This window comes from Anser cygnoides, chromosome 22 (assembly GCF_040182565.1).
Source record: "Anser cygnoides isolate HZ-2024a breed goose chromosome 22, Taihu_goose_T2T_genome, whole genome shotgun sequence".
Classification (NCBI taxonomy): domain Eukaryota; kingdom Metazoa; phylum Chordata; class Aves; order Anseriformes; family Anatidae; genus Anser; species Anser cygnoides.
In genome coordinates, this window is record NC_089894.1 from 5,557,302 (window position 1) to 5,582,266 (window position 24,965).

Sequence of the window (24,965 nt, forward strand, 5' to 3'; positions counted from 1 at the left end):
CAGCAGTCCCCAGCTGTCACTGATGACCCACCGCCCTGGCTTGGTCTCCCCATCAGTGGTGGCTTTCATGGTGTAATCCCCACATCCACACTCAAGGTCGGGGTTTCTGGGCACCCCCTTCTCCCCAAGCCCCAAAGTGAGGTCTCCTGATCCAGCAGAGCTGGAGTGGGGCCCCCACCTCTCCCTAACGAGCTGTCTGTTGGCACAGGGAAGAATGACATCTTCGGGGAGCCCATCAGCCTCTATGCCCGCCCAGGGAAGTCCAATGCCGATGTGAGGGCCCTGACCTACTGCGACTTGCACAAGATCCAGCGGGAGGACCTGCTGGAGGTTCTGGACATGTACCCGGCCTTCTCCGACAACTTCTGGAGCAACTTAGAAATCACCTTCAACCTGCGAGATGTGAGTGCTAGGGTTGTCCCGGGGATGGGTCGGTCAGTGCCTTAAATTTGGCCAGCTGAATTTGGAGGGCTGAAGCGAGGACATCAGGCTGTGCTCCTCGCTCAGTCTCTGAGCTCTCAGGCCAGCCCTTAGGGTCCCTTGAGCTCTGACACCAGCCCAGGAGTTGCTGTGTGGGATGGGGAAGTGAAGAAGAGCCAGAGGTGGCTGGAGACCAGCCCTAGAAGGATGGTGGTTGGGCGGTGGCACCTACGGATGGGACATGGCACCCATAGATGGGAAATAGCACCCATGGATGGGACATGGCGCCCATGGATGGACTGTGACACCCATGGATGAGACATGGCACCCATGGATGGGCCGCAGTACCCATGGGTGGGCCATGGCACCTTGTCCTGGTGACCAGCCCCTCTTGTCCCTTAGGCAGACAGCGTTCCCCGCACACCGCTCAGCGAGGAGTACGACTGCACCTACCGGCGGGTGCGCCGACGCAAGCACTCCCTTTGCCAGCCCAACAAGCCCGGTGAGTCCCCTGCCTCCCTCGCCGTGCCCCGGCCATTCCCGGCCCCGTGCCAGCTCCGCAGCCCGAAGCATTGGCAGAGCCAGGGAGCAGGATTTGCCATTCAATCGCTGCCCTGGCAGGCACCCCAAAGCGGTGCTTCTGTCCCAGTACGTCCCCACACTGACACCCATGCTGCCTTCCCTTCTTCTCCTTAGGATGCCCCAGCCCTACAAGCACCCTAGAGGGGGTGGGGGCTGATTTTACCACCGTGCCACTCCCCGAATTAACCTGTTGTGCTGCCCCACAGACCCAGACACGGGCACCTCTGATGCTGAGCAGTATCACACCTACTCAGAGCTCACCAACCCGCAGGACCCGCTGAGTAAGGACCAGTGGGATGACCTGGGCAGCAGCACCACCCCCTGCTCCCAGACCAGCGACGACGAGGCCAAGCCCAGCAGCCCCACGAAAGCTGAGCCCTTCCCCGCATCCAAAAAGGATGATTTTGCTCTGCCCACGCTCAGCCTCATCACTGCCAACGTCAGCAGCACGGAGGTCGGCAAGCAGGCGGCAGAGAGCAGCCAGTCCTACACAGGTAGCCCATCTGCAGCTGGTAGGAGGGTGGAAGAAAGGATGCTAGGAGTAACGCCGGTGCCATGGGGTTTCTCCTAGCACCCAGGGACCCCTCTGGAGCTGTCCCAAAGGGCCAGATCTGTGCTGGGCCACACAGTAGGTAGCAGCTTCCATAAGTGTGGTGGGTGCCACTGTGGTGGACTGCCCATGAGCAACTTGGGTGCCAAGGGTGATGGATCCCCATAAGCACCTCAGCTGCCAGGGTGCTGGACTCTCCCTGAGCACCATATATGTCAGGGGGTGGCTTTCCGTGAGCACGTAGGGTGGTGGGTCTTGGAGCATTTCCATGCCAGGAAGCTGGGGAACACAAGTCAGAGGTGCTGAGGGGTCTCCTCTCCTTCCAGCCACCCCCCTGGACATCCCCAACATGTTCACCTTCTGGGAGGACCGAAGGCCGAACCACCACCCGGAGCCCCTGCAGCACGTCTCCCTGGTGCACAGCTCACGGGACATCCCCCTGCACAGCGACTACAGGCCAGGGCAGATCGAGTCCAGGCTGGAGCTCCTGCAGGCCCAGCTCAGCAGGTGGGCAGGGCACAGGGTTGGAGAGAACCTGGGGGGGAGAACTCTGGGCCATCACCTTCTCCTGCTCTCCAAGGGTGGCTGCACCAGGCTCTGTGTGCAGCAGATGCCACCTCCTGACCCCCTGGGACACTGCAGTCCTTGGGGAGGAGGTGGAGGTGATTTGTAAATGCAGCAGCTTCTCAAAGTGCAAGTCTCGGCCCTGGCTGCAGCCCAGCACCTCGTCTCTGCCATCCCATCACCACTGGCATCTGCTGCTCTGCCACTGCCTCCGGGCTTGATGCAACCACAGGCGTGAAAGCACGCCCAGGCTCACAGCCTGAGCCCTTTGCAGGCCTCCTCTTCCTCTTGCAAAGAGCTGCAAAATTCCTCTTGCTCAAGCCTCATGCACATCGTTGCCTTCTAAATAAGAAAAAGGACAAGATTTTTGAATAAAAAGGAAGAGACTGCACTGGAAACACGGGTTTAAAGGCCCCAGGCAGCACCCACACGAGCAGCCAGCTCTCCCACTCACGGTGCTGCACGTGTTAATCTCACTTCACCCCAGTGCCCGTGCACATATTTCGGTGTCTCACCAAGGTGCCAGTCCCAGCAATGGGAGCCAGACCTCCCATCTGCTCTGATAGCACTAGCGGGGCTATTGCCTGCAAGAAGAGCTGTGCCCACTGCTGCCAGAGCTGCTCGTTTCACCTGAGGTTAGGACAAGGCAGAAGGAAGGGGCTTATTCTGCTTTTCTTTTTCCTTCTATTACTCCATTCAAAAAGGTTGGCACCAACCCATCTTGCTCCCATTTGTCAGCACAGGCAGCTGGCCTGCAGAATTGATCCAGGTTAAAACTAACCACTGCGTTTTTCCCCCCCTCCGGGGTAGTTTTAACTTTGCTCAGTTCCCTGCTCCACATCCTGGTTTGGCTCCACAAAAAAATAAAACTAGGCGGGGGAAAATTGAGTGTGGCAGGAGAGAGGCGGCAGGACTGATCTCTCTGTGGCAGCACCGGTTTGAAGCTCTGCTAAAAATCTCCCCAAGCAGCACCAGGCAGAGCAGCATCACCCGCAGGCAGCCGAATCAGCACCTCCTCCCCGCCCAGCCGCGGGTCCGGCTCTCACGGGGTGCAGCGGGACGCACTGCGCTAACGCTGGGCTGCTCTGTCCCCAGGCTGGAGTCCAGGATGTCGTCAGACATTAATATAATCCTCCAGCTCCTGCAGCGCCAGCTGTCCCAAGTGCCGCCCGCGTACAGCCCCATCTCGCCGTCCTCGCACAACCTGGCCATGTACGGCATCGTCCCGCGGAGCCTGGAGCCGCTCGCCCCCTGCGCACCCCTGGAGGATGAGGAGCAGACGGCCCTGGGGCAGGTAAGGCCACCCTGTCCTGGCTCAGCACCCACCGAGCTTCCTTCTGCCCCCAGATGAAGGGCCCCGGAGGGCCGGCAGTTCTCTCCAGCCTCCCTGCATGCAAAACACAGCTAAGTTTGTTGGGGTTCAGACAAAGCCCAGGAGCCATGAAACTGGAGAGGATCTACTTTGGGGATGCTTCTGCCACTGATTTGTGGGCACAGCGCTACCAGGTTTCCCAGTCAGTAGGGAATGGGGTGGGTTCCTCTCCTCCGAGGCTTCCCCAAGCCCAAAATAACATTTTTGGGGGGTTAAGGCCTGATGGGGTGAGGAGAAAGCATGCCTACTTTGTTTTGCTTTTGCCATAACCCACCTGGTTCCTCCTTTCCCACCAGAACCCGAGCTACACGGAGGTAGAAAAGTTCCACTTGAAATCCAGGGACTCCTTGTCGAGCGGGATGCACCTCACCGTGGCATCCGATGAAACCATGACGGTCTACTCCGAACAGGAGCACCATTCCCCACCTCTCCCAAACCCAGAGCCTCCCCACCAAAGGGCACCAAATACCCAGGGACTCTTGCGGGGCTCTCGTTTCCCTTCCCTCCCTGAGCACTTGGAGGCATCTTCCGAGCACCAGGACATTCAGAGACACCTCTCCGACCCAGTGCTTCCTGGAAGTTAGAGATGTGGGGGCTGCGAAGCAAGTCAAGAGGAACCTCAACTGTGAGCTCGGTCAGTTGATGTTGATTTTGACTGCAGGGGTAAGACGGAGGACAATGCCGTTGGCTCAGGGGTATAATTTGTAGCTGTCTTCTGCCACCGTGAAAGGAAGAGTAGAGTGGCTGGCTTCCAAGATCAACGTTTTCCAGCGGTTTCCATAGAGTAGATTTCATTTGCACATTATAGTGAACCCAGAGCAGTTCTTTCTTACGGCCACCAACAGGCTGGCTAGGCCAAACAGCACCCACCGCCTCTTCCTTGCCAAGGCTTCCTCTCGAGAGCAGCACAAGCCGAGTGAGCCACAGCGACTGGAGGGGAGCAAATCCGTGGCTCTCAGCCGCGAGGGCGCTTTGCTGTCAGCTCTTTGGAGCCGGGACCATTGCGTTGGTACTGGGCTTGGCCCAGCGGAGCCTGTGGGCACCACAAAAAGGGGAGTCAACCAGAGGAGGAGGAGATCTCCACAGTGCGGTACTGGGGGGAGCTGCAGGTGGGAAGCCCAGGACAAGGACAGAGGACAGAAGCTATCCCTGTCCTACCTGATGGCCACTGAGACACTAAGAGCCAACAACCCCCGCCACTTCAGCATGCTTCAGCACGAGTCCTAGGGCACTGACTTCTCCAGCAAGGCCAACTGCGCCTTGCAAACCCCAACACGCGTCTCACAAATCCCTGTAGGAACCCAGCTGGTCACCGGCCTGGACATAAAGCACAAAACTCAAAAGCACAATCCCAGAAAGGCGAAAAGTCCCAGACACCTCGTCTCCAGCCCTTCCTCCCAGCTTCTCTCTTTTGATAAAGGTTTGATAGATGCTTCCTCCTCCTCAGCCCTTTCCCTGGCAGACTCCCACAGCACCCCCCGTAGGAGAAGCCCACTTAGCACTGCCGCCTCGCTGTTCGGTTAGATGCTGTGACAGTCCTAGGCCGCCTGCTCAAGTAATGTATTGAGCTCCCTTTGAGAGTAGTAAAACTGTGAGCGTCTCTTTCTCTGGAGTTTTAGTGTACACTTTGCTAATAAAGATGTTTTTGGCACCTAACGTGGATTACAGCTGTGTTTGTTGGGAATATATATAAATTCACTCCTGGCAGTACAGAGGAAGCTGCTGATCTGTAAAGATCCCTGGAAAGGTTGTGGTGAAATCACAAAGCTGTTCTTTTCCAGGGAGTGCGGGGCTAACGGAGGCCACTTGCAGACCCTGCAGATCAAGGACAGGGCTGGTTGGCAATTCGTTCCCAGTAGGATGCAGCTCGGTCTCAGCAACAACGGGGAAAGCTCTTTGACTTTTACCAGCGTGCTCCTGTTCCCCTGTGTACGTGAAATGATCCAGCAAACACACCTCAGGCAGAGATCGCACCAAGAGCCCTTGGTACACGCTGGATTTCAGGATAACGTAGCGCTACCTGGAACCCAACGCGCATCCCCTGAGGAAGGCAGGGCCCGGGGTTCAGACCTGCCCCCCCCGCTGATCTCTGCCCTGGGGGCTGCTCCCCGCCTGCTTTTTGCCCTGCCCTGGCCGTGTCCCACAAAGCCACCATCTGTAGCCAGGCCAGCTCAGCTTTGGGCTCACGGCGTTTGGGCACCTCTGCTCCTTGCCATGCTCCAGGAGGCACCTGAGCACCCAGGGAGCACCCAAGGGAGCACCCAAGGGAGCACCCGCACCCTGTTCTGGGTCCCCAGGCACCACCTGCCCCAGCATGAGGGGCTCAAGCCAGGCGCTGTGCCTCAGCCTGCCCGGCTGCAGGCACGAGCTTCCTGGGAAGCCGGCGCACAGCCGGGCTCCTTGGCGTTACTGAACGTAAAGCCCTGGAATTAAACTTCGGCTAATTACAGGCCAGCCCACCCCCAGCCCGCCCCTCGGCGGAGGCGGGATTCGAACTCGCGACACCGGGGAGAGCCTGAAGCGGGCCTCAGGCTGGCGTGACAGACAGCGCTTCCAGCCAATCGGCTATCAATAAGGGCTCAAGAGCCCGCCTCGCGCCGCTGCAACCCCTAGCAGCCAATGAGATGCCGAGAACGAGCGTGGCCTCCCTCTAGGGCGGGACCAACCTCCGCGGTAGGTTATCCCGGCAAGGGAAGGGCAAACCAACCAATAAAATACTGCTCAGCGCCAAACGGATGTGAAAAACACCCAATAGCCAACAGTCGGGCTAATTGACACCAGAGGCGCCCAACCCGCGCTCAGAGGGCGGGCCTCCGCGCGCGGCTTCCGCTCCCGTTGTGTGAGGGGCCCGAATCCCAACCGGCCGCCGCCGGGCGTCTGAGGCCGGGCCTGGGGGCGCCGCGGCCTCCCCCGCTCCCCGCCGCCTCCTCGGCCGGGTCCAGCGCCTGCCTCGGGCCCTTCCCCGGCCCCTTCCCCTCAGCAGGGCCCAGCGCCCTCCCCCCACCCCCCCTTAGCCCAGCCCGGGGTCCCCGGTCCCGGTCCCGGTCCCGGTCCCGGTCCCCCCCCCCGGCCCCGCCATGTCGCTGCACGGCAAGCGGAAGGAGATCTACAAGTACGAGGCGCCATGGACCGTGTACGCCATGAACTGGAGCGTGCGGCCGGACAAACGGTTCCGCCTGGCGCTGGGCAGCTTCGTGGAGGAGTACAACAACAAGGTGGGCGCGGGCACGGCCCTCCCCTAAGGGCCCCGGGAGGGTTTTTTTGGGGTCCCCCCTCCGCCTCGGGCACCACCCCCGCGGGTTGGGGGGGGCTGCGGGGGTCCCGTGCTTCGGCCCCGGCTCTGGGAGCCAGGCGGGGCCTCCCCTGGGTGCCCCCCCCCCCCGGTTGGGTCCTTCCCTGTGGGGTTTGGGGTGCCGGGAGGCCGAGGGGTCGGGGTGGGGGTGCTGCTGCTCACAGAGAGGTCTCCTCGCTGGCCTCAACCCCCCCCCCCCCCCCCCGGCTTTTTGTGCAGAAAGTTTTCGGCCAGGACTCAAGTCTGGGAGGGAGCTGGGGTGAGGCTCCGTCAGAAGCGTTACGCCTTTTTTTTACCGTTTTTTCTCCTCGTGGAAGGCTGCTGTGGTGGCTTTTTCACGAGGCTGTAATCCCTCGGTGCCTTTACTCGGCTCTGAGAGGAATGCTGACAAGGAGCGCGTGGTCGTATCCTCAGCATTCCCTCCAGATCGAAGCAGGGAGCCTTGTGCAGGTAGCAGAGATGTGCCCGTCTCTTCAGGCATTTCACCCTTCACCTCTCAACAGCCTTTATTGCACCCGTCTGGGGAGATGAATGCATACAGGCAGGGAAGAGATGAGGAAATAAACCTAGCTACAGAGCATCCAGAAACTTGTGTGAAACTGAAGCTGTTGCAAGTAGAGCTTTGTGTTTATAGCATGTGCGTTTTCTAGCTTTGTCGAGCTGCTTAGCGGAGAAAATAAGGCCGAAAGTTGGTGTCGGGGACTGGGCTTTGGGAAGGATGTCGTGAGATGTGATCAGTAGGGGCAGGGTGACATCTCAGAGCGGTTAAATCACTGCACCTGCAGCAGTCCTGGCATGATGCTCACGGAGCGTGCTGTAGTCCAGCCGCTGATCCGGCTACGAATGAGTTGTGTCCTCCCACTGCTGAGCGCCATCGGGGTGCTGGGGATTGCAGCTCACTGAGCTCAAAAACTTTCCGTTTGTTTAAAGGCCAAATCGCCAACCTGTGAATATTTTTTTTTTCTTGTTTAGAAGTGGTAGAGTTGGTTAATAAGGGACGTGTTTCTGGTGCTTTTCAGTTTGGGTCATTCCCCGGGGATTATTGTTCCCAATTACAGCGCTATCAAGTCTGCTTTTCAGTTCAGGCTTCAACCATAAAGGCAGTTGAGTCAGCCACTTTTTTTTTTATCCTTTACACTTAGTTGTTGCAGACAGAAGCTGTGTAGGACTATGTAAATTACCGCTGTCTGTAAACATCCCCCAGAGCTTCTCCTGCCCTCAGTGATTCAGGACTGACAATCCTGTTGACTCCAGTCCCTGGAAGCACCTCGTTCTGTATTTATGCAGCGTGGTGTGAATAGCAGGAGAGTAATTGGACGAGGACGAGGTGCCAGTCTGGAAGTAAAGAAAATGTGCGATTAAAAGTTCAGTTTGTACAATAACGCAGTGAAACGTGGCCTTCGCTTTGCTGAGATGTTTTGCTGTGACACTTAAAGGGTGCTGGTTTTTTTGTGTGGTGAGGGGTGGGGTTTTGTTTTTTTTTAAGGTGCTTTCAGTGCAGTTTTCTGCTGTAGGCAGGTGATAATAGGTAGAGCCCTCCAGGCAAGTGGTGTTATTGCGCAGAGTATTGGCGTTGTCTTTTCTTCGGAGACCAGAGGGAGCTTGGGAGTGCTCGGTTATTTGCACGCTCTTCGTGGTGTCTCTCTGAGACTCTCAGCCCTTCGCTGAAACTTTCAGAGGATGCTCAAACCCTCCAGGAGTGGCTTCGGGCTCCAGGTTGGGAGCTCTAGGACAGACCCTGCGCGGTCGTGCAGGGTGCATGCCAGCTGTGAGTTCTTTCAGCTCCAGCCTCTGTCCGTGTGTGTGGTAAAACTGAAGTTGTCCTAAGTCCATAACGTTGTGCTTAGAGCAGGTTTTTTTCGACCCGAGTTCTGAGATAAGTGGAAATTTAAGGTTTTTCAGGCATGTGTGGCAGCTTTGTCCTCTTGCCTAAGTCACCCTGCGCGGTTGAGATGTTTTACGTTGCCAACTTCTGACATCAAAATACACTTGCAGGTGGAACCAATCAAAAGGCTAACGAAAACTCACTTTCATTTCAGCTTTCTCCTTGCACTCAGATATCTTTGGAGGCTTTTGACAAGCACCGAACATTTCTGTTCCTGTTGCTGCGGTGTTTTGTTCTAAATAACCGACTTCCTTCCTTCCCCCTACTGCACCAAAGCCCAGATCGGAACAGCAATTCTAGTGTGCTGAAAACGTAACCAAATAGGTCAATATACCTTTTCCCTGTTACTCTCCTGTTTTATTTATTTTTTGGAAGGTGTTTTTAAAAAGATTTAATGCACCAAGCGTTCATTGTAGCAGCAGCTTCTGCTGGGGTTGGAATTGCAGGGGAAGGAAGAGGACAGATCCTTGTCTCCTTCATTTCGGGGAGTTTCCATTTCTGTAGTAATTACCAGAGCTCCGAGTACTTGTGGCTACATGTATAAAAGGTCTCCCTGCACCTCTAATTTGTGGGGGATTCAATTCTGCTGACTGCAAAACCCCGATTTCCTGCTGTCCCCAATTCCCAGACTCTTCTAACTGCTGTCACTCCCCAACTACTAATGAGCTGTAGGGCACAGGAGGAAGCTGATTGCCAGGATCTCTCTGAACCCCCAGGGAGTTTTGGTTCAGCTCCTACACCTGCACTGATCGGTTCCCTGCTATAAGACAGATGACTTTGCTCCAGTGGGAAGAGCTGAAATTATTTAGGCTGGCTTTTCCTGAACGCCGCGGATTAGCGAACTGCTGTTAGGCTTCAGAACATCTCGTGGATCGCTGGCACGACGGGAGGCAGCTGCGGGCCCCTGACCGTGCCTTCGGGGATCAGGAGTGATCTGCGGAAGACGGCAGAAAGGCTGATTTCAGGACGTGCCTGTAAGACAGAGGTGAAATGGGAGGTAGAAAGCAGGAGGAGGTGGTGCTGTGAGCTGCTCGCTCCCATCGCAGGAGCAGACGGACAGGTTGTGACCACGCGTTTCCCAGACTGCCACCTTCTCCCGCGCAGCGCCTCAGATCGGAGAGCGTTCCGGGTGGTTGCTGTACCAGAAGGCTGTGGTTTTGATTTTTCTGTAAGGTTTAGGGTTGCAAAGACAAGTCCATCACGTGTTGAAGGTCAAACAGCGCAGTGTCTGACTGTGTCTGACCCTAAAATAATTGTGAAATGTCATTCTTCTTTTGGATCGTGTTGAAGAGGGAATTTTGGGGAAGTTAATGAATGCTGATGGAAGGCACTTGTTTGCCCAGATGCAGTGTTGCAAATAAGCCTCAGGTAAATAAAAGCTGGGGCTGCGATAGGAAAACACACAGCCAATTGCAGCGTATCCTGATGTATGGGAGAAATAAAATAATCATGTAGCCTTCCTGGCTGCCATTGTAGCATAATCGCAAAACTAATGGAGGTTGAACCCCCTTGTCCTCATTTTCCCACCGGAACGAGTTACAGGTAGATGCAGAAGGGTTCAGATCGTCTCCTGACTGACGATTACTTTGGTTTTAGCATCTCCTCAGGCTTTTCTGGCCTAGCCTTCAGGCACTGCTTCGTGCAGTAGTCGACAGCAGCAAATCTCGCCTCGCTTGCAGGAGGGAGAGACGGGGCTCTCATACAGGCAGCATCCTGAAAATAACTCCGTCGTTCTCTGCAGCCTGCGCCAAGAGGATGGACGGAGGGCTTCGGTAGTCGCTGCGTGTGATCGGGTCCGAAGAGAAGAGTCAGACCTTCGAATATGCTGAGCTAGGAGAGAACAGAGCTCCTCAAGCAGTATTTTCTGCTGCTGTCTCTGGGCAGACCAGTGCCTCCTGCTCAGAACTACCCCAGGCTGCTGCCGGCTCTGACAGTCAGCGGCAGGCACCTGCTCCTCAGCAGGTGCCAGGAGGTCTTGTGCCCTTACGGGGCTTTTTGTTCTCCAACCTGCTCTGCACCAAAAAAATGTCCAAGATCACAAAGGGATTGGCTTGCTACGTAGTCGCTGCTTTTTCTGCAGAGGGGTTAAACACGATTATGCAGCATGGGGATCTGTCAGTTCACACCAGGAAAGCGAGTCCTCTGCTGTCTGAGATCTGCTGCTGTTTGGGGAATGGTGATTGCTTTGCACAGGCTGAATGCCCTCACGTTGAGCTGCAAACAGCGTAAGCAAAGGGAAAGAAATGATTAGAAGTCATTTGTCTTCTGATTCTGACCTTGCCACGAGATTTTCTGTGACCAAGGACAACTTGCTTCCTTTGTGAAATCCGCTTAGCGTTTCTGATCCCTGAAGGAGTCAGAGAGCTTTTTGTCAATCGCTTCGGAAGACCGGGAGATCCGGGGCTGGTTCGTGGTGGAGTGTGAAGTGGAGTAGCTGCAGTGAGGGGAGTGCGAGGCAGACGTAGCCTGGTTTTAGAGGCTTATTTTGATGTCTTCTGGGGTCTGTTACAGGGTGGAAAGGATGGATGGATCTTCAGTTTGACAAGCTGCAAGGGTTGCATTTGTTAGGAGCACCTCTAAATTGTCTCGTAATTGATGATGATGCTTCAGTTTAAGGTCTGAAGGATGGTGGAGAGGCGGTGTTGTGTGTCTGGGGGGAAATATGGTGATTTCCAGTCTACTTTAAATGTGTAGTTCATTAACCAAATTGCATATACCAGAATATTTAGGAATTGTCCAGATAAACATCGTAGGGTAAGTCCATTAAGCCGCCGTTTCCAGGAGGAAGCTGCAGTGTGGAAAGTATTAGGAAGTTCCTACTGTGAGCAGCTTACAGACTGCTTGCAATGAGTTGTCCTCGCTGTTTGTGTTCGAGCAGCGTTTAGCACAGCGGGGCTCTCATCCTGTTTAGGTCTTGTAGGCACTGCTAGGTAAACACATCCTCCCGGCACCATATTGTTCTCTGAGCGCTTTCTGACACGTCAATATTTTTCTAATAACATAATGTCTGGGACTACCAGCATTACTTCAGGTGTTGTCATGACCGAGCTATGTGGAGATAGCTTCTTGTCTGCTCTGTCTTGCTTTACTTTAACAACTGGGCAAGTTCGCCCTTCCCTTCATCACATTACCGTGGGAAGAAAAATACTAATTTGGAGATCAGCTACCTAAAATCTTCTTCTGCAGGCCTGCTTTCTTGGTCTTCACACGAAACAGTTGAATAATTTTGTCAATGTTTTCTCTTCGCCCTCCTTTTTTCAAGTTTGAATTCTCTTTACTTTCTGACACCAGGTGGGATTAATCTGTGTTCTCCTTTGGTGCAGTTGTGGCAGGCTGCGTTAGCTACTGTGACACCGAGAACAGCTCGAGAGTTGGCTGATGCGATCTGTTGCAGTGTGTGGAAGAGAAGGGTGGGCTTTAGTCCTTCAGGCTTGGATTTTGCTTCACTCGAGATCTTGTCTTCAAAGTACAGCACTGTGGTGATGATGGGTGCTTCGCTTTGCTTCCCAGCTGGGCCTGTAAGCGCAGCTTTGAAGATTTCTCATTCCATTGCCGTGATGGTCCTTTGTAATTGTCCTTGAGGTTACAGAAGGCATCCTTCTGAAATACGCTGTCCTAATGCACTAATTATAAATGATTATAAATGATTATTTTGATAAAAATGCTTTCTTTTTAAATATGGTTTCTTACAGGTGCAGCTTGTTGGTTTGGATGAAGAGAGCTCGGAGTTCATTTGCAGGAACACCTTTGATCACCCCTACCCTACCACGAAGCTGATGTGGATCCCAGACACCAAGGGAGTCTACCCAGACCTGTTGGCAACCAGCGGTGACTACCTGCGTGTGTGGAGGGTGAGTAAATCCTCCCTGGGGAGAGACAACTCGGATATTAACTGCTGCATATTTATCTCCTTTTTACTTGAGACCAGATTTTTCACTTTCCTTTCAGGTTGTCTTGTGCTTGCTGCAGTGTGAAGGTTAAGACACAAAACGAAGGCAGAGCACTGAATAATTTTTTCTTAACTGTAGTAATAACGCTACTAAATACGAAGACTGTAGAAGAGGCAGAATTATGGTGGTAGTTGCTGGTTTAATCACCTGGTTGAAGATAGAGGTGGTGGTTGTGTTTTCCAGACACTTAGGTTGTAAAGCTGAAGGAAAGAAACCCGGGATTAGCACTCGGTGTTGGAAGTACAAGTGGAACGAGTCGCGTGGTGTTTCTATTTCAGTCAGATGTTTTGCTTTTTCTAAAGGTGGGTGAAACAGAGACCCGGCTGGAGTGCTTGCTGAACAATAACAAGAACTCTGATTTCTGTGCTCCGCTAACATCGTTTGATTGGAATGAAGTGGATCCGTACCTCCTAGGTGAGACTGACAAAACACTGCGGTTTTTGGCGTGAAAAAGACACGCTTCTGAATTCAGTCTGGTGAAATCCCAGATGTGCCTGACTGCTGTCATTGCAATCAGCAGTCTGGTAACTAACAAGCAGACAAATTTGTACGTCAGAGAAACTGCCGTTGTCTTGGGTTTCAAAAAAAAGCCAGCTCTTGGAGACTCTTTTGTATTGAAAGGTGGCCCCTTCCAGTACGGAGCGGGTCACTGAGGTTGGGTTAGGGGCGTTCCTTTGCTGCCTCAGTTGTTCCTACCTTGCAGATAGGAGCTATCAGCCTTCAGTGAGCTGGTGTTCCAGTGCTGAGTAAAAGCGGATGTGAACTCCTGTGACTTATTCAGTGTGTTCTGGAGTGGTTAGAAAACTCCGTACCAGGCTTTTTATTTCTGAAAAATCGTTTCAGTAGCAGGAGTAAAGGCAGGAACCCTTAAATCAGTTGGAGGAGGGGGCTGAATGCTTAAGGCTTAATTTTAGCCTTTGGGACAAATTGTCAATCTGTGATGACTGATTCAGCAGAGGTTTGTTTTCCAGAAGAGGACAGCCGTTCGTGTCAGGGGGATTTGCCCAGAGATTAACACTGATAATGTGTCTTAGTAATTATTTACTACATGATTTATTTTTTCCGTGTTGCATTGCTTCTCTCTTAAGAGCTTTACTGCTAGCCCCACCTTCAGTCCACAGAAGCAATCAGTTAATAATGATGTGCTATTGCAATTCTAGGATTAGGCTTTGGTTTTGACATGTGCATGAGACTTAAAGGATGGGGAAGTTCATCCCAGAGCTGCATCAGGCTTCTGCATAGATTGAAGCAGACATGAGCTATTTACACTTTATTCCTGTGTGAAAGACCCTTTCTGCAGCTAAAGGGTTTGGGTCATTTAAATGCATGGCAGACTGCTGGCTGGTTGACATCCTTGACTTTAATTGTATGCTGCTCTTGTAGCTATTCTGATCTGTAGATGTCAGTGGCTATTACACTAATGGAATAAGTCATTAGCAAAATTCTCACAAATTATCATATTAAGAATATTCATTTTGCTAACAGAAGCCTTTTTGTTTCAGGTACTTCTAGTATTGACACGACCTGCACTATCTGGGGTCTGGAGACAGGACAGGTTCTTGGAAGAGTAAATCTGGTCTCTGGCCATGTTAAGACCCAACTTATTGCGCATGACAAAGAGGTGATGGCTTTTTTTTTTGGTTGTTTACACTGCATATTTTTAAAGCAGCAGAAAAGGAAAAGGGCTTTTCTGTTTTCTTTTTTTTTTTTGAGAAATCTGGTTATCCAAAAATTCAATGTATCTAAAACTTAAGATTCATGGCTTTGATATGCATTAGTTATAGCTAAGATATACAGGTTTTATACATTACAAACTGATTCAAGCTGTACTGTTGGCTACCAGAACTGCTCTGTTTACTCATCATAAAATCTGGGCTTGAGAATACGTTTGTCTTACTAGATTACGCTCTAGAATATTTTAGAAAAATGAGATAAAGCATCAAACTAGAATTGTAATCAACTGCATACCAAAGGCAATAAACAGCTTACAGGATTCTTTCATTTTAACAAAATCTGAGTCTGGAAAACAAATGTGTTCGGTTTCAGTGAATAATCCTGTAATGACATGACTAGTTGTTGTTTTTTCCCCTCCCTTTGGCGAATGTAGTGACTTAAAAACTAGCTAGGAACTTCAAGCATTTAACAGAAAATGTCATTACTAGTTCTGTTATCCATATGGAAAATCAATTTTGCTGTGAATTAGGAGGCAGTGCGCTCACTAAAACTGAGGTTGTGTTTTTCTCTGCCCTGGTGCCGAGCAGGTGTATGACATAGCATTTAGCCGTGCAGGTGGTGGAAGAGATATGTTCGCTTCAGTTGGTGCAGATGGCTCGGTGAGGATGTTCGATCTCCGTCATCTGGAACATAGCACCATAATTTATGAAGACCCACAGCACCATCCATTGCTGCGTCTTTGCTGGAACAAGCAGGATCCCAACTATCTTGCTACAATGGCTATGGATGGCATGGAGGTGAGGCATTAGCTCTCCTGGGGGTGCTAGTGGCTGTGATTTTTGGGAGGTTGCTCAGCTCTTAATCCTTTTTGAAGGAAGGGGGCAATGTCGTTATGTGGAGTATGATTAAGCACCACTTCTTACTGTAGCAATTTCAGTAGGAGCTAAACATAACTGGCGTTATAAACTTGGAGATCTCTGGGGTTCCTAAACATTTTAGCTGATTTTTTAAGAGGGGTCTGTGAGCCAGCTGGGCAACAGCTTTCACATAAAATCATAAATGCAAGTATTTTAGTCATCCTGTTCTTTCTCAGTTCGTTGCATAAGGCAATGTACCTTAGTTTGTCGCCTGTGCTGCTTCAGGGGAGCGAAATTCATTTGCCATTTTTTCATAACTCACAAGCCCTCCTGGTGAGGCCTGACTCTTTTTGAGATACACACAATTTGCTGACCAGCTAGAAACTATCTTTTGAGAACAGTGTGTGCTTGCCAGGTACACCCTTTGGGAAAGCCTTTACAGCCGTAGTCCAAATCTTTTTGCTTTCTGGAGGAAAACATAAAAAATGCAAATTATTAACTTAGTTGTTTTGTTTCTGAAGGTTGTGATTCTGGATGTCAGAGTTCCCTGCACTCCTGTTGCCAGGTTAAACAACCACAGAGCATGTGTAAATGGAATTGCTTGGGCGCCTCATTCTTCCTGCCATATTTGTACAGCAGGTAGGTATGGAAAGAGATTCCAGATCAATCTCTCGCCATCTATGTTAGTGAATCTCTGCTTGGGAGCTTTCCATTACATTTGCAAAATCCTCTCTTCCAAAAAGTCAATGCACTTCTCTTACTGCCTTTTGCTAAAGATTACCTGAAGTTTAGAAGCCTTTTATTAGAGACTTTCCTAAAAATTTTATGCAAATAGACACCTGCTTATTGGGAGGCAGTAGTGAGCACAGTGCCCAAACTGTGCATCTCTGTTGGCTAAGCTATTTTATTTTCCACACTTCTTAATGTTTTTTTGCAAGCTAGTTCTTCAGTGTTTTCAATTGGAGTTCCCCTGATTGTTTGGTTTATAACTGTCCTGGATAACACATAATTATCCAAAGATGTGTGCAGGTTTTGTTGGAGAACAGCTGCATCGCTCACTGTACCTCCATCTTGATTTCTTATCTGGACTGCAACAGCCATATTCTATCTACCTGCTTCTACTACACCCCTTTTAGGGAGATCCCATGTAAGGAGATCCCATAATACTTTGATTCTACTTACTGTTTTGTTTTCTTGTGCAGCGGATGACCATCAGGCTCTCATCTGGGACATCCAGCAAATGCCTCGTGCCATTGAGGACCCTATCTTGGCCTATACAGCAGAGGGAGAAATCAACAATGTACAGTGGGCATCAACTCAGCCAGACTGGATAGCTATCTGCTACAACAACTGCCTGGAGATTTTGAGAGTGTAACATTACAGCTTCATGCCGAATTGAGGCAAGGCCGTATAATTTCCCCTCCCCTCTAAAGTAAGAACAACACAAGTCAAGTGGCCAGTATCTGTTGTTGCTTTGCATCTACTGTTCCAAGAAACTGTTACAAGAATCAAGGACAGGTGTTTCCTGTCCGCAAGACTCTAAAATGCAGAGACATGCTGAGCCTCTTGGACCTTTTGGGTTCTGGTTTTCTTTTTTTTTCTTCAGTTAAAGTTCTGTATATTTGTTTGACTGTGTTAATAAGCTTGCAGGCTTTAAGTTGCTGCGTATGTCCACGTGTTTGTCAGCCAGCTGGGGCAGCACATCTAACTAGTTCAACAGATGCAAGTGCAAAACAAGGTGGGGAAAAAGACGGTGATGTTAACAGCCACCTTGGCAGGAATCTTTATCATTCCTGTTGTTGCTGCCTCGCAACTGTTTAAACATTTGTATGTTTTTTATATATTGGGCTAACTTTCTATTGAGTAAGGCTTTTCTCCCGAATTCTTACTTTTGATATGTGATCCACTTCCATAGGCCCAAAGCAGGATATATTTGTTGATACAAGTCACAATAACACTGCAGGCTCCCTGGCAGTAAAGGCCTGCCAGAATTAACTGTTGCCTTGGCTCTCAATACCTGGTTACCTGGGCAGAATTTTCTGGTGCTGTGAAGTACAAGTACTTGTTGCACAATTTCCTTACACTTTTCTGATGCTAGAGGCAGTTGCTACTATGGTAGGCCTTATTTTTAAATTATAACTGAATTTATTGTGTGTCTCCTGCAGTTGTGTTAGCTAACAGAATGGTAATAGGTTTCAGAAAGAAGATACTTGCATGACTTGAGCTCCCTCTGAGGTAAATGACTTCTCAAAAAAATGTTATTTGTAATGGACTTTGGATTGACATTTCCAATGAAATGATTTCCCCTTAGAGGGCTTACTATCTGAACCAAAATAAAATGGTTTCACACTTTGTAGCCTGCTTGATTGGCAAATAATATGACCAAGATTTTGTGGTTAACCTGTACCTTGGAGCTTCTTTGCATTTGGCCTGTGTTCCTGGGAGTTCTTGAAAGGAGTGCAAAGCAATCTTTTTTTCCTAAACATATTTGCTTTGTACTGTCAGGTCTTGTTGAATGAGGAGATGAGTTGGAAGAGCTGGTCTGCTATCCAAATGAAAGCTGTTTCTCTGAAAGAAAGAATTCCCTAATGTAATGCACAGAAGATGGGTTTCAAATGAAAGAAACAGTGCCACAGAGGCTATGGTTTGGCACTTGTCATCCTCATGTCTTTTTGGGATGTGTCCAGGGGCATCTGTTTCTGTTTTGAATAGTGGAACGCTCTACAGTAATACTTTGCAATCAAAGCTGAGTGGATTAGGCAAGATAAAAATCTTCAGTGAAGTCTTAATATAACACAGCTATTCAGATCGATGTTCCACAGTGCTCTCCCAATGAAGACATGACAACCGTAGCTGGGCTCTGAGGCTATACCAGCTGAGTTTTGATGTAAACGTCAGAAACTATCAAAATCAGCCTTCCACCTAATGTATATTCACCTACAACTCCAGGCAGCATTATAAATAGTAGGACACTGGCAAACTTGAATTTTGTTGGTTTATGCAGCCAAAGGCAAGTCGGGAAAAGAGATTGCTGAGAAACAGTAAAACTGACACTGAAAGTGCTGTCACGTACAGAACAGGCTCTGAAAAGTTTTGTCATTCTGGACATGGAGAAATATTCTTCTACAGATTACTTTTCAGCATGAGCTCAGAAAAGCACCGCCTTGTGAATTTGTTTGCAGTTCATTAGAAACAGCATTATTATTCCATCACCCCTTTTAATTGCAGAGCCAAGAAACTCTAACACAGTTTAAGCTCGTGGTTTGTCAATGGCATTCTGTGTTCAGGATTTTTTGACAGAAGGCTCCATTTGACTTGAAGGTCGGTTTTCCTTACTAGCTGTGGTGCTGAGAGTAGTGTGTTCCACAGATTTGATCTAGGTATCAGAACGGTGTTAGCCAAACAGTTGGGTTCTAACTCTTTTAAATAGTGCTTCATCTTAAATTGGAAAATACTCAGAATTAAATGAAAATTAGGATTGTCTTAGTAGCAGCGTATAATTACGTGCAGAGCTTTAGAAACTCATAAAAATGTGCACACACTTGTAATATGCTGTTTAATTACGAACAGTGGATATTATGCCGTGTGTCACTAAGGGATTTTAACTTTGGCTTGGATTGCAAAGTCAGTTGTTACCAGACAAGCTTTTAATTTAACTTGTGGTTTGGGGAATGGCAGGAACTACCTGTAACGTTAGTACTTCAGGAGTCCCCTCTGTGCTTTGAAGTCTCATTCTTAAATAGATGGCATGAGTAAAGGATGAATGTGCCTGTTGCTTAGCTTAAGAACAGATCTTTTGCAACTGTCGAATTGTGCTTTAAAAAAAGACATAAGCTAATTTAGTTGAAAATAAAGTCACCGAAAGACTCCATTGGCTATACTAAATGACAAATACAGCCTGCTTCTCTAGGAATAGAATCTCTATTTGTACTAAGATGATGAAAAGAGCACGCGTGAAGGGGCTAATAACCAGGTAGCTTTTGCTAGTGTTAAGAGTACAATTCTGTTGTGAACCTGGAGTGTCAGCCCTTCCATTCATAAAACCGATGGAAGTTCGCTTGTGGTATTGGATTCTCATTCCAAACTCTTCAAAGGCAAGTGAAGGAATTTTGTGGACTCCAGTGGATTCTAAATAAAACTCATATCCTGTTTGTTTAGCCAGTTGGGCTACCTTCTAGGTCTATAACATGTTGCTTTGGGCATAATCTGTTGTCATTCTTTGTATGAAATTACATTCAAAATCACCAGAGGCTGTTTTGGAACAGGGAGATGCTACTTAAAATAGCTTCTTTTCAAAGAAGTCGCTTGAAAGGTTAATGACTGAAAAGACATGAAAATCCTCATGGGTGAGATGTTCTGTAGTGCAAATGGCACTTCCATCTAGAGAGGAAGTGAGAGACTTCGGTGCCCTTTTGCCAGCACCTGCTGACACAGTGGCAGCAAGCTAACTGTCTACTTGCTGGTTCAAGTTTATTTGCAAGATAAAATAAAACCCTGAGACTTGCCACTGTACCCTGTGAATCAGAAGATAGAGTTTGTCGCATTTTACTGGCGTAACATTCAATTATGTTGGGTATGAAACCCCCATAAGCATTATTTTTTTTCTAAGTTCATGGATATAAATACTTCAGCATTTGATCTTGATTATTTTGTGCTTGCTGGAGGGTGCAGAGCAACTGCTTTCAAATGCCTCGTATCCCTTGAGTATGCAGTAACATTAAGGGAAAAGTCTGAGCATCAGTGAGGTTAGAAAAGCAGAAAATCGCAGCCTATTTTGGTACAGGCAAGGCCTTGATTCTGGTACAGAAATGTCATTTTTCTCTGGCTTCGGTAGTTGTGTAGCACTCCAGTTGATTAATTCCAGATATTATGCTATTGTCTGGTTGTTATGTTCCGTTTAAACCAAGCTTTCCACAGATTTCTACTATTATGTGGGCAACCGGTTGCTAGTATATGGGCTTCAACCAGGAGATTTCAATTGTGTAATACCTCATTAGTGAGGGGAAAACATCCAGAATACAAGTTGGATGTTGAATTAGTGTGTAGTATGCTAACCCTTAATTGTCTAAATGAAACGGCCTATGGTAGGTTGTGTATACCGGACTTGTGCTTCTGTGTGCAGGGATTTAAAAGGCAAGGATGTGAGTGCTTTGACAATCTATTTAGAAAGGAAGCGGCGCTTTCAAAGAGCGGTATGACAGGAGACTGATAATACAGGTTGTTCCGTATGGAACCTTGAAATGTACTTAAAAGGGGGAGGCACTGCCTCTCATAAGTCAAAGTTAATGATCCTTTCAAAACTTAGCTGTAATTACTCTCCTGAATGTTCTGGATAATAGTAAAAGGATCTATTTTTGCCTGGTGTCGCACTGAGAAAGCTGCATCAGGCTCAACTGTAGATCATTGCCTACCAGGGACTAGGTGAGGGGAGAAGTCCAATATATTGGAATTCACAGATACTCTTGTGCTTGTTTTAAATGTAAATTAAGAAAGCTGAGTGTGTCTGTTTTGTTCTCTTGCAGATGGCACTTTAACAAGTATATTTTTGGTAAGATTAGGAGGAGAGTCATCTTTTCCTCAGCCTTTTTATGGTAGGCGTTCGTCTGTGTTTTGTATGAAATGTTAAATACAACAGTCACTGAAATCCTCAACTGGCTATGGCTGTCAGTATCTAGTGGACCCTCATCTGTTTCTACTAAACACCAAAACCATGAGCACTTGACAATACTGTTTATGTTAAACTGAAGCTCTGTATTCAGAGAATGACACAACCTTGCAAGGTCACCCCAAGTAATTTAGCGCAGCTTGTCACCCAGGGAGTCCCTTTTGCTTTATTTAGGAACTTGGCAGTGTTTGGCAATCTCTCTTCTACTGTTTGACGGCAGTGGTGGCAGGTTGGTGGTGTACAGATCTAGCTGGATTCTTTGGGTAACGTTTTTGTGATAGAAAAATTGCTGCTGCCGTCTGTAAATTCACACAGCCTAAATTCTGGAGCTTGTCGGTTCCTCGTGTTTAATGGTGTTTTGTCTCTTTCAGAACATCCTCAAAAGGATGAATGGCAGCAGGGGTAAGCTATTGGCTCGATGGATTGCAGAGTTACAGTTCCATCAAAATACTGAAATGGTTAGTCTTCCCATTGCAGGTTAGCAAAATGGCCCTACCACCTCACGTCCATACGGTTATCTTACCAGTTAGTACAGGTTATCTCTACACATTTACTGCTTTCTACTGTCAGACCAATATTCCAGAGCAGGCCTGTATTTATTGTACAGGGGACATTAAAAACAAGGTGTCCAAAACCTGTTCTGGAATGGGCAAGGTACTGTCAACTGTGTCCCTGTTTCTCTTGATCTTTGCGGAGAATCCGGGGATTTATTTGTATGTGGCACTTAACGAGCACTTTCTCATGCTTGCTTAGAGAGGCAGCTGTATTTCACCCTACTTACCTGAGAAGAGTCGGAAATGTTTTATTGTTGAGGATATTGAGAGGAATTCAGCATGCCCCGACTCTTCTTTTAGGAAGAGATTTCCAGAACTTTTGGTCAGCAGCATTCACCAGCACTAAAAAGCAGTAATTAAAAATGCAGCTAAGCACCAGTTACTGAATGCTCATCATTCGTGGGCAGACTCCAGAGACAAAGGCACTTGTGAGACTTGCTCGCTGCTGTCTAATTTCAGAAGATAACTTTGTCTGCCATGTATCTCAGTGGCCTTTTGTGCAGCCTTTGATACTCAGCATCAAGCTAGGATTTTCATACTCATAAAAAAAAAATCTGTATGACTTTCTGTATGACATCAAATTTACTCCTTTTCAGAAAATCTAACAAAAAGATTATTTCCCGAAAAATATCGCTGCAAAGGGTAGCTGTAAGCCCATGTTCCAGCTCTCATTGATAGCCACAAGTCAACATCCCTTGGAGTTTGCTCTCACGATTGTAAAACGTGTGACTCTCAAGTCTCCTCTGTTAGAGACGACAATCGGTCTGTCGAATCTGAACAAAGGCAGAAATGCGAGAACTAGTGAAAGTCATAGTACAGCTGTGAAGCGATGTGTTGCTTTTCTGACAACCTGGTGAATATGAATTATGAAATCTACTATTTAAAAGGAACCTTTTTTTTTAAACTTGGGTTGCTAGCAGTGTAAAATGTAATTTAAATCTGTTGCGCCGAAGCATTTTTGTTACCGATAGTCAGTAGGAGATGTTTACTTTTGTGTGTTTTTTCCCTTCTGCTCTTTCCATTCACGGTCCCGTTGTGGTAATTTCCTGAAGGTGTAATCTTTGTAGCATGATTGTACAAACATTCATATGAAACTCCCGACTTCTTGTTCTCACTAAAATATGTTAAAGCAATAGTAGTTTTACTTCTGTCCTTCTTTTCTCCACCTTCCATATTGAGATTTGCAACTTTGCTACTATACTGTCCTAGAGGAATCCTAGTATCCTGCTATTCAACAGACATATGTTGTTGACATGGATAACTGCAGTGTCCCTATACTCCTTTATTTTTATGGAGAAAATGCAAAAGGTTTTGTTACAATGGATTTTAACACCTGAGTCATGGAACCATACTGTTGAAACTCTGTAAATTTTAAGGCAATTTTCTGAAGTCGCTTGAAAGTGGAATGTTGCATCCTTTTATGCTATTTCCTGCTTCCTATGTAGTTTTATTCAAATTTTTTAACCTTCTTTCTAAGTTTCAGCCTCCTGTGTATTAGGTACAGTATTTTCTGCCTTTCATACTTTGTAATAAAAATGGAACATTTGTAGATTGACTGCAGTTCACTGTGTGGTGAGTTGAAACTGGTACCCGTGGGACTAGCAGGGAAATATTTAAAACAGGTTTCACATATCCTGCGTGAAGTTCATTGCTGTGAAAGGGAGGGTGATTGTTTTATCTTGTCTCTGCTTTACAAAACTGGTGAGATGTGTTAATCTCTTATCCTACTAATAACGAAACTAACTTAATATTTCTAGCTACAATAAGTTACAGGTTGCTCCAAATAATTATATTGTTAGGAAACCAGTCACAAGACAACTTGAACAGAATGGTTAATATTTAAAGTACACCCACGTTTACTTTTTTTTTTAAACAAATGTACCACGTGTTGTCTGTGCTCGTGTTTTCTGACTTCCTTGCATAGTACTTCTTCCCTACAGAACAAATAGTAATTATCTGCCTGCATGTTTCTGGTACTTAAGATGAGGGGAAGAGGGATTTTCTAATACAAATAATTGGTCTCTAAGGCTTTTTGAATACAGGCAAATTGAAGACAAAGCAATTAGGCCCTTATTTAGCTACTAAGTCTTACGTATAGGTGACCTCTGTTAAAGGGCATTTTCTTTACAGGCTCTGTCACTGGTGTCATTGTTGCTGGAACTGGGACCTAGAGGGGAATAGGGTGGCGGAACTTGGAAATCTGTTTTTAACCTTAAAACTTGGTGAGCAGGACTGATTTCAGTAAGTATTTAGATTATCTCTGGTTCAACTAAACTGTTGTCTGAAAACTAGTGTACTTCTGGATTCTTCTCTAATTCTTTGTATACTGGCTTTGAAATGAAAGCTTTTTAAGCTTCATGACCACAGTGGAAAGAGTTGCCTATAAAGATGCACTGTTTAAGCTATATATGGACTTTGTTCCAGTAATCCATATTTGGAAAAGATGCCTTCCTTCTAAGAATTGTGTCTTTACACTAGAAATGTATTTACATCCTCCTAGATTCTTTTTCCTGGATCTGTGCTTCGGAATTCTCCAAAGAAGGTTTCTCCGCTTCCATTCTAGCGGAAGAAGGCAAGAAATTTAAATTTCTGTATGCCAAATCCCAGCAACTGTTTTCAATATTGAGACATACTGCATCAGCTTCCCGCTTGGAGAACGTGCTTTCTTCTTTATGGAGGTAAATAGCAATATGTATTCAAATAGCATCAAACTTGCATTTGCTTGAAATCAATTTATGCAGAAATCTTAAGTGATAATCTTCAAGCAGCAAATATTTAATGCCAGAATTCAAAGATGCCAAGCACTACCTGTCGTATTTTTAGTAACTTTCAACTGAGAAGAAAATCCCCATCTCTGTAGGGAAGCAACTAAAACAGAAAAGTAAAAAAACAGAAAAGTAACATTCATTGTAAAGCCAAATTATTGTTCTTTGGTTAACTTTGCTTACAATCTAAATTAAATCTGTCCTTTCCATTTGGCATAACTGAGTTTTAAACTTCTCCTTACCCAGTGTGGTATTATGGGGAGTGCAACAAAAATAGGATCGGTGGCTATTGGAGGTAGGTCACCTTCCAGCCGAGGGAGCTCAACCTGTCTTCCCATCTCTTCCCTTCATTAGGGACCAGTAGGATGCAGAAATGTGTAGGTTGGGTAGGAGGTGGGGGCTAGCTCAGCAATAACCAAACAAATCTACCTGTTTCTATAGGCATCCTGTCTCTTTGGTGATAAAGACTAGAAGTCTATAAAATACAGCTGGAAGCAACCAGTTTGCGCCCTAATTAAGTCCTGGGGGAAAGGCTGTGATGACAAGTTCTGCAAATTGGACCTACTAGTGCAAAAAGTCAGGAGCTGGTAGATGATGAGAGAAACAGACCGCTTGTCAGCGTAGCAAAACAAGTGCCATTAAGTCCTGTAGAGGAATATGCATAGAAAAAGAAACAGCGAGAGGTTCTCTTCCCTTTGTAAATATTAAGGAACAGCTGACATCTGGTGTGGCTGGCCGGCTTGCTTGCTGTGTGACCCTGGGAAAGTCACTTCTTTCATAGCAGCTGTAAGTGAAAAGCACGCAATTCATCGCTGATCAGTAAGTGGCTGGAAAA

At 47.7% G+C, this 24,965-nt stretch overlaps 2 protein-coding genes across 4 annotated transcripts in view; both read left to right on the top strand.

The window, feature by feature from the left end:
• Nucleotides 1-5,144, top strand: part of KCNH6 (potassium voltage-gated channel subfamily H member 6) — a 31,642-nt gene extending 26,498 nt beyond the window's left edge. For 2 of the 3 annotated variants that reach the window (XM_066981767.1, XM_066981769.1), the window contains 6 exons: nucleotides 209-402; nucleotides 823-922; nucleotides 1,209-1,496; nucleotides 1,879-2,059; nucleotides 3,212-3,410; nucleotides 3,785-5,144. In XM_066981767.1, the coding sequence (XP_066837868.1) occupies nucleotides 209-402; nucleotides 823-922; nucleotides 1,209-1,496; nucleotides 1,879-2,059; nucleotides 3,212-3,410; nucleotides 3,785-4,072 (1,250 nt within the window). In that variant the 3' untranslated portion in view covers nucleotides 4,073-5,144. The remainder of the gene's footprint in view (nucleotides 1-208; nucleotides 403-822; nucleotides 923-1,208; nucleotides 1,497-1,878; nucleotides 2,060-3,211; nucleotides 3,411-3,784) is intronic. The other variant, XM_066981768.1, reaches the window with a different exon arrangement.
• Nucleotides 5,145-6,333: 1,189 nt separating this feature from the next.
• Nucleotides 6,334-22,920, top strand: DCAF7 (DDB1 and CUL4 associated factor 7). The gene is made up of 7 exons (XM_048046550.2): nucleotides 6,334-6,703; nucleotides 12,358-12,516; nucleotides 12,918-13,029; nucleotides 14,118-14,236; nucleotides 14,877-15,086; nucleotides 15,668-15,785; nucleotides 16,349-22,920. The coding sequence occupies exons 1-7, from the start codon at nucleotides 6,566-6,568 to the stop codon at nucleotides 16,519-16,521; spliced, it is 1,029 nt and encodes a 342-aa protein (XP_047902507.1). The 5' UTR covers nucleotides 6,334-6,565; the 3' UTR covers nucleotides 16,522-22,920.
• Nucleotides 22,921-24,965: the final 2,045 nt, after the last annotated feature.